The sequence below is a fragment of the Euprymna scolopes genome, chromosome 14, assembly GCF_053919585.1.
Source record: "Euprymna scolopes isolate OS-2025 chromosome 14, ASM5391958v1, whole genome shotgun sequence".
In the NCBI taxonomy this organism is placed as follows: domain Eukaryota; kingdom Metazoa; phylum Mollusca; class Cephalopoda; order Sepiida; family Sepiolidae; genus Euprymna; species Euprymna scolopes.
The window spans coordinates 50,721,521-50,729,894 of record NC_136495.1 but is presented as its reverse complement, the minus strand read 5'-3'; the positions used below and the strand labels follow the sequence as shown (position 1 = coordinate 50,729,894).

Sequence of the window (8,374 nt, the reverse complement as noted above, 5' to 3'; positions counted from 1 at the left end):
AAAACTTTTTTTTAATTATTCAATTTTCACCCCAAACAAGGCACAGTGCCACTTTGAAGCAGGGGGCTACTATCAGGGACATAATTTGCAGGGACACTATGAAGGGGGATGAGTAGAAAGATGTTTGTTCACATTACACTTGAACTTCTGCATATCAGTAAAATTAGGAAAGCTGAATTCCGGAAGGGAGTTCCAAAGACCTGCAGTTCTGGGGGAAGACACTATTGGAGTAAAAGGATTTCTTGCACCTAGGAATCTCTACTGTAAAGGGATGAAACTTAGTTGCTTGTCGGGTTTGTCGGGGGTTGTTACGTCGAGGAGGTACAAGTATTTTCAGTTCGTCAGAGCATTCACCATTAAAGTATTTGTAGAACAGACAGAGGGATGCAACATCTCGTCGATGGGACAGAGGCTGAAGCCTAGATGACAGTTCAGGACCGATCAGGTTGGCGACTCTCTTTTGAACCCTGTCCAGGAGTGAGAGACAAGCAGCAGATGCACCAGCCCAGATGTGACAACAGTACTCTATACATGAGCGAATGGTGGCCTTATAGAGGTACAGGATACTTTCAGGCGTAAGTAGTTTTCTAGCACGGTAGAGGGAGCCAACCTTCTATGCAGCAGCCTTGGCAATGCTCTCAATGTATCTATTCCAGTTCATATTCCCTGTAAAGGTTAGGCCGATGAGTTTAAAAGGAATACTTTCAGGCAATGTGTTCTTGACCATTGCTATTGGTGGTAGAGAAGTTTCTTGTAGTTATTGAAGGAAACAAGCTTAGTCTTAGCAGAATTGAATGTGACCATCCATTTTTGTCCCCATTCCACTAATGATTGGAGGTCATCCTCTAGTGTTTCCTTTCATGTTCATTTGTTTTCCCCTCATATCTGTTATAGAGAGTGGTGTCATCGGCAAATGTACCCATCTCCGAAACAATTTTATCAGGGAGGTCATTTATGAATATCAGGAATAATAGAGGTGTCATATTGTTTAGATGTACGACCGTCGAGGACAACTTGGATTTTTCTCTTACTTGAGAAGGATTTAATTACATTATGTATTTTTCTAGTGATTCCATATGATCTAATTTTCCTTAGAAGACCATCGTTTTATACCCTGTCAAAAGCTTTAGATATATCAAGGGCTACCGTTCTACCATCCCCTGTGTTGTCTAGTGAACGGTATATGCGTTCAGAGACTACAGTTAAGATATCTGCTGTTGAACGGGCTTGCCTGAATCCATATTGTTTGTCAGTCAGAAGTTTAGCAGCTGTTAGGTGCTGGACTAAGGCTTGATTAACTAAGAACTCAAATGTTTTAGCGAAAAGCGGAAGGAGGCTAATGGGGCGATAATTTAGTGGGTCAGTTCTTTCACCAGAATTCTTGAAGACTGGTACCACAGAAGCGGTTTTCCAGCAGTCGGGAAAGCAAGATTCGTTGAGCCATTTATTGTAAAGTTTGGAGAGAACTGGAGCAACCTCGGCAGAGCATTTCTTTCTTTTTTTTTTGGTTAATAGTGCGAAACCTATTAGATTAGAGACACCTTTTTTAGATCATGTCTGACAGATTGAGACTAGTGGTATATGTACCAGCCCAGGTGTGGCAAAAGCACTAAATACCTGGGTGAATGGTGACTTTATACTGACAAGAGTGAGTAGTTTGCTAGCAGAGAGGGTCCAATTGTTTTTGCAGCAGCCGGAGAGTACTGAGGCCCTGGAGAGACTTATTGCTGGATGATTTATTGAAATGGCTGCGAGGACACCTCAGAGATCGTCTCATCAGTAGGAGGTATTATCTTGAACTGGCTACATATTTGCAGAATCAGCACCCCACGGATTTTTATAGATGGAGTTATCAAAAAGTTTATGCCAATCAAAAAAATCTTAAGGCAATGCTAAGTCTATTCTTGCACTAGAAGAGAGCCACCACAACCCGAAATTAGCGCAGTACCAAAAGAGGTTGTGTCGGAAGATAATCAATTAAACGATGGTCATCGTGTTTGTTGTTTTTCAAGCGAGAACAGTAAATTGCATGGTAATGGTGATCATGAATCAGAATCGTTTGAAGCGAGAACGGGCGTCTGACGGAGTTGAAAGTCGTGTTTAACCGAGGCAGGATGAGATAGGATCTGATATTGGAAACTAGTAGCTATGTGTCGACGGGCACCGATACTGGAAGCTGGACGTCAATGGACATTGAAAAAACGTAGCTGGACATCAGTGAACACAAAAAAAGGAAGCTAGACGTCAGTGGACACTAAAATGGGCAGCCGGACGTTAGGGGGCACTGGAACGAGTAGTCAAAGTCAGTAGGCACTGGAAACTGGTAACTGGATGTTAGTTGCCACTGAAACGGGTAGCTGAACATAGGTGGTTGCTGGAACTGGTGGCTTAAGGAATGAGATTGAGGCTGTCAGTCGCTGTAAGTTGCAAGAGTAAGCTGGAGCCAGTGGAATCTCTGGAAGTGAGCCGAAGGCGTAGGAACTGAAGTGACAGGCTGTGAGAAAAAAGTTGCAGGAGGCAAGCAGCAGTAGAGAATGGAGTGTGTATCGCATTCAGGTAGTTTGTTGACAGACAGTACTGAAAAAAAAAACTGTTTGAAACGCATTATTAGTTTGTGGTAGTTAGCCCTGAAAAGGCTGCTTGAGTACTGCTGCTACTCCTGGTCCCACAGCGACTAGGCTCACCGATTTAATAAGCGTATCAAATTGGGATGGGAGATTCCTAGCTCCCAGACAAAGGTGATGTGCAATCGCTAGCTTCACGAAAAACCGTTCATGCTACAGATGATTGGCTTAACAAACAAATGAATAACTATACAATCAATTTTAGGCCGGATTTCTTACAGGCAAAAATGTCTTAAGTGTTTATTGCCCTTATATCTGAGACCAAAATAAAATGTCTCTTATTTTTGTTTAGTTACGGAAATTGTGTTTTTGTGTTTTTTTTTATTGTTAAAAAAAGTCGTTGCTATTTTTAGCATGCGTGCTCATGACGCAATTCTAAGCGCGTCCGGTTTCTGCCGACAGTGTATTTTGTTTACAAAATAATGGGAGCGGTGATGTTCCACCATGACAAGTTCGCCTAGTTGTGCTACTAGATAGTGCGGAGAACTCAGCACACATTAAATAAATTATCCACGTAGTTCATCAAAAATATAGATACATTTTCATTCAGATACATGATAAGGTAAAACTTTGTATGAGGAAAAAGTAAATACAGACCTATTTCAGTTGAAATGCACTCGGCACACAGTAGGATCTTATTTATAGTTTAAGCATGAACCGTCCAGCGTATGTGTATTCCTTTTTTACGAATTGTTTTAAGTAGTATTTATTTAAGGTAATGACAGTATAGATGTATTGTAGTGATGAAGATAATTCATACAGGACTCTCTTCTTTTTATAGTTGTAGCATAGATTCTCAGCGGCTTGACGCGTATTTTTCTAAAGATTCTTTACATGTTTTATGTTAAATATCCCTGAGTGAATTTGCTAGAGTCAATCTAATATATAAATCTCACTATGTCTGTGTGCGTGTCTGTCTCTATTTTTCAAATTATATCTCTCCCCCCCCCCCAGACAGAAAGTCGCTATACGGCGTGCAGTAGCTCAAAAGATTGCATTTTTGGTGTAGAATTTTATTACAGGTATTCATTCAGTTAAAATAATTGCCAAGCGGCTCAAATAGGGGGTAAAAATTGAAAGAAATCACAACTTGGAAAGCGTAGCACAATGGCGTCGTTCTACGCATGCGTACCGTCTGCAAAACAGACATCTATTTATTTAGTTATTTTACAACACTGTCGAATCGGTTGTCCCTTTGGTGCAGTGGATAGCGTGATCGGCTCCTAGTACCAATGTTTCGGTTTCGATCTCCACAATTTCGTTTTTGCTTTGTTTTTTTTTACATTCCGATATTCTTGACTTTTAAATGTTATCTATATATATAAAGTAGTAGCGTTCGTGTGTGTGTGTCTGTCTGTGTGTACAACTCTCCTACAGGCCAAACCACTGGAGCAATAATGACCAAAGTTGGTATGATGATGGTCACTGACCAACGGATGGTGCATGCCATTTTTAAAGGTCAAAGGTCATCAAGGTCATTGTCTATTAAGGTCAAAGCCTATAAATATATAATCTTCTAAAGACTAAACCACTTGACTAACCATGACGAAACCTTGCATTATGATAGTCTTTAACCTAAGGATAGTACACACTAATTTTCAATGTCAAGGTCAAAGGTCATCAAGGTCATAACCTATCAAGATCATTGCCTGTGTATGTATACTGGACTACAAGCCAAACCACTGAGTTGATCATAACCAAACTTAACACGATGATGCCCACGGGTCTAAAGATGACGCACATCAATTTTCAACGTCAAGGTCAAAAGTCTTCAAAGTCATCATAGCCTGTCTACATGCAAAACCACTGGGCTGATCTTAACAAAACCTTGCATGATAATGTCCACTAGCCTAAAGATAGCACACAAGAATTTTCAAGGTCAAGGTCAAAGGTCATCAAGGTCATGACGCCAAGCTCATAATCTATATATAGTTTCCCTTTATATTTTATAAAAGGATTCATTTTACATTCGCTGATGTCTTAAGCATTATTGGTCTGGTGGTGCAGTCACTTGCTTAATAATCCTATGGTGTTGCGTTCGATTCCCGCAATGTTGTTCAATATCCTTTTATTTTAACAGCCCCCCCCCCACCCGGGTGACGCCGGGTACTCACCGCAAGCAAATTACAAACGAAAATCGCCGAGTTAATTGAGATCAAATAATACAAGAGAATCATTTGCTTTTATCAACAATAAAAACTCACCTATTTCCCTCTTATGGACTTTTGTGCTCGGTTGCGTTTATTTCTCTCTCTCTCTCTCTCTCTCTCTCTCTCTCTCTATATATATATATATATATATATATCTTTCTCGCTCTCTCCCTATGTCTTTATTCCTCCATCTCTACATCTCTCTCTCATATATATATATATATATATATATATATATATATATATATATAATTTGCGGGATTATAATGGAGAAGTTTTTGAAACTTACAGGGCAGCGTGCCTTACCCGAGGCCTTCTTGAAAACGACCAACACTTGCACGAAGCACTGGAAGAGGCAAGTGTCACCCAGTCCCATCAAATTTGCGAAGCGTCTTTGCAATAATTTTAACGGCGTATGTGCAAAGCAATCCCATTGAACTTTCGATGAATTTTCGTAATGCAATCTCGGAAGACATTCTCCACAGACACAGGTGAGAAGTAAACAACCCTGAAGTAGATTTCAATGATGAAATCTACAATAAAACCCTTTGTCTAATCGAGGAAAAAGTTCTTCTTATGGGCAGTCAACCACTGGCAAGCTACGGATTACCTGCGCCGAGACAAAGAGGAGATTCAATACTTGCTCTAGAATACCAAAGGCAAGTTTATAACAATACAGAAGAACTTTCCCGACAAGCAGAACATTTGCAAGGACAATTGACAGAAGATCAAAGAGAAGTCTACAATAGTTTCATGTGAATGTTGGAAGGTCACGGGAATGAAAACAGCAGCTGTCAGAGTATGATGTTCCTTGATGCTCCAGGGGGCACAAGAAAGACATTTCTGGTCAATTTGATCCTTTCAAAAATTAGATCCAAGGGAAAGATCGTTCTTGCAACAGCATCTAGTGGCATTGCTGCCACTCTACTTCAAGGTGGTCGCACTCTTCATAGCACTTTTAAAGTACCATTGGATACGCATCGAATGGACCAGCCAGTTTGTAAAATTACTGGCACTTCCGTCTTGGCAAAGGTGATTCGAGGCGCATCTGCGATCATTGTGGACGAAGCCCCGATGACCCACAAGAGTGCTTATGAAGCAATTGATAAAACATTGCAAGACATAAGGGGAACCAAGAAGCCCATGGGTGGTATTCCAACCTTATTTTGCGGGGATTTTCGTCAAATACTGCCAGTTTTAAAGAATGGCACAAGGGCAAACATTGTCAATTCAAGTTTGAAGAAGTCTTATCTCTGGAGACACATTATAGTGAAGAAACTGGCTACAAATATGAGAGCCCATATCTCTGGAAACTCAGCCGCAGCAGACACAATTGCTTCTCCAGATAGGTAATGGTCAGTTTTCAATTACTCCCCTACCTGATACAATAAAGATCCCACCCCAGCTTGGCAAATGTGTGAGTGATCTGAAGGAATTGAAAGACAGAGTGTACCCGGACTTGCAAAACAACGGAAAATCTCCTGACTGGCTTGCTGAGAGGGCTATAGTTTCCCCATTAAATATCAATGTAAACAGCTTGAATAAGTGGTTAATGGATGAATTTCCAGGAGAATCGAAGGAATACAAGTCAGTGGATTCGGCTACCAATGAAGATGAAGCAGTTCACTACGCTGTTGAGTTTTTAAACTCCTTAGAACTGGGTGGAATTCCGCTTCATACTTTAAATGTTAAAATTGGATCCCCGATCATGATTCTTCGATCTTTGAAACCGCCAAAAACCAGTAACGGAACTAGATGTGTTGTCACCAGATTGCACAACAATGTGATTGAGGCTACCATTTCTTGTGATCCCGACAAAGGTGAAACAATCTTGCTGCCAAGGATCCCCTTAGTTCCATCTGACTCGGAACTTCCTTTTAAATTTAGGAGGCTCCAGTTCCCTGTGAAAGTCTGTTTCGCAATGAGCATCAATAAAAGTCAAGGTCAAACATTTAAAACCATTGGTGTAGACCTGAGATGAGAATGCTTCAATCACGACACGTTCTATGTCTCCACCAGCCGGACAGGAACTTCAGAAAAACTTTATATTTTGGCCCCAAATAAAAGGAGCAGAAATGTAGTCTATCACGAGACTCTTCAATAAAAATTTATAGAATACTAGCAAAGCGCGGGTATTTTTGATAGTATATATATATATATATATATATATATATATATATATATATATATATATATATATATATATATATATACTAGCAGAAGTACCTGTCGTTGACTGGGTTCAAAAACAGCATACAAAAAATGGACTCTGATTTATGAAAGTATGATAGGTTATGAAAAGGAAGGGTTGTAAAGAGATAGCTTCGAATTTGGGGGTATCAAAACCAAAGCAAAATATGATGAAAGTAAAAATAAAATGGATAAACCCCATAATTTATTATACCATACCTGTTCACACTGAAACACTTATCACAATATTCTGTGGATCTATATTAAAAAACCTTGTTAAACTTTGTGACATATTTCCATTCTATGGAGGTCAGGTGCGAACGAACACCCCATAATTTTATTATACCATATTTCTTCAAACTGAAACATAATTATCAAAGTATACTTACGCAGATAGATATGAAAAGTCTTTATTAAAGTTTGTGCCTATTTCCATTCTATGGAGGCCAGACGCGAACGCAGACCCCACAATTTTATTATACCATCCCTATTTAAGTTAAAACATACTTATCAAAGTATTCTTATGTACATCTATATAAAAAAAACTTGTAAACGTTTTTTTTAATTTTTAAATTTTTTATTTTCATACTTTGTGGACCAGGCATGTACGCAGACCCCACAATTTTAATGGATCATCATTATGCCAGATCAAACATACCCATTCCTGCCTGTGTCTCGATACATCTTTTATCATTATATGTAATCAGTTTTTTAAAATAGTCAACCATATAGGAGCCTATTCGTGACCACACACACACACACACACACACACACACACACACACACACACACACACACACACACACACATATATATATATATATATATATATAAAGCTGAATGTGTGTGTGTGTGTACGACATAATCATATTAACATACCGGTTCTCATCAGATCACCGAAGTTAAGCAACGTTAAGTCTGGCTAGTAGTAAATAGGTGACCATTTGGAATTCTGGGCGCTGTATGTGCTCACCGCTTATCTTAGTATTGTTTTCAGTCGTCCTGAGCCTACACTGGTATTTTACAACGCCGACTCAGGAGAGGTGTGGTTGAAGATTGCGCAACTCTTTCCACAACAATTCCAACGCTAAAACTCTTACAGTGGGTATCTATAGTCTGTCAAGACTAAAGGAAGCTACCATAACGGCTATATTTCTATAACTCTGCACGTGAGTTCACGTAGGTCCACGTATGTGGATGCATGAAGCATTTGGCGTCTTCCTTAGTATCCCCTAGCGGATAAGATTATGGATTTTCTTAATCCTTCGTCGCTTATACTTAAAAAGACACAACTCTTTAGTTTGTGAGAAGATGACGTTTGAGTGCGAGTGAGTTCATACAAATACGTGACAGGTATCTATGCGATTAAACATATGAAGTTGCTCTCAAAATGGGTAGGTTTTGAAAAAA

The 8,374-nt window shown here is 39.5% G+C and overlaps 2 protein-coding genes across 2 annotated transcripts; both read left to right on the top strand.

Moving 5' to 3' along the window:
• Window positions 1–5,533: 5,533 nt before the first annotated feature.
• Window positions 5,534–6,127, top strand: LOC145292731 (ATP-dependent DNA helicase Pif1-like). Its single transcript, XM_080138769.1, has one exon. The coding sequence runs from the start codon at window positions 5,534–5,536 to the stop codon at window positions 6,125–6,127; it is 594 nt and encodes a 197-aa protein (XP_079994895.1).
• A 199-nt stretch (window positions 6,128–6,326) lies between these two features.
• LOC145292730 (uncharacterized) lies at window positions 6,327–6,755 on the top strand. The gene has a single exon (XM_080138767.1). It carries the CDS (start codon window positions 6,327–6,329, stop codon window positions 6,753–6,755), a length of 429 nt encoding a protein of 142 aa, XP_079994893.1.
• The last annotated feature ends 1,619 nt before the right edge of the window (window positions 6,756–8,374 follow it).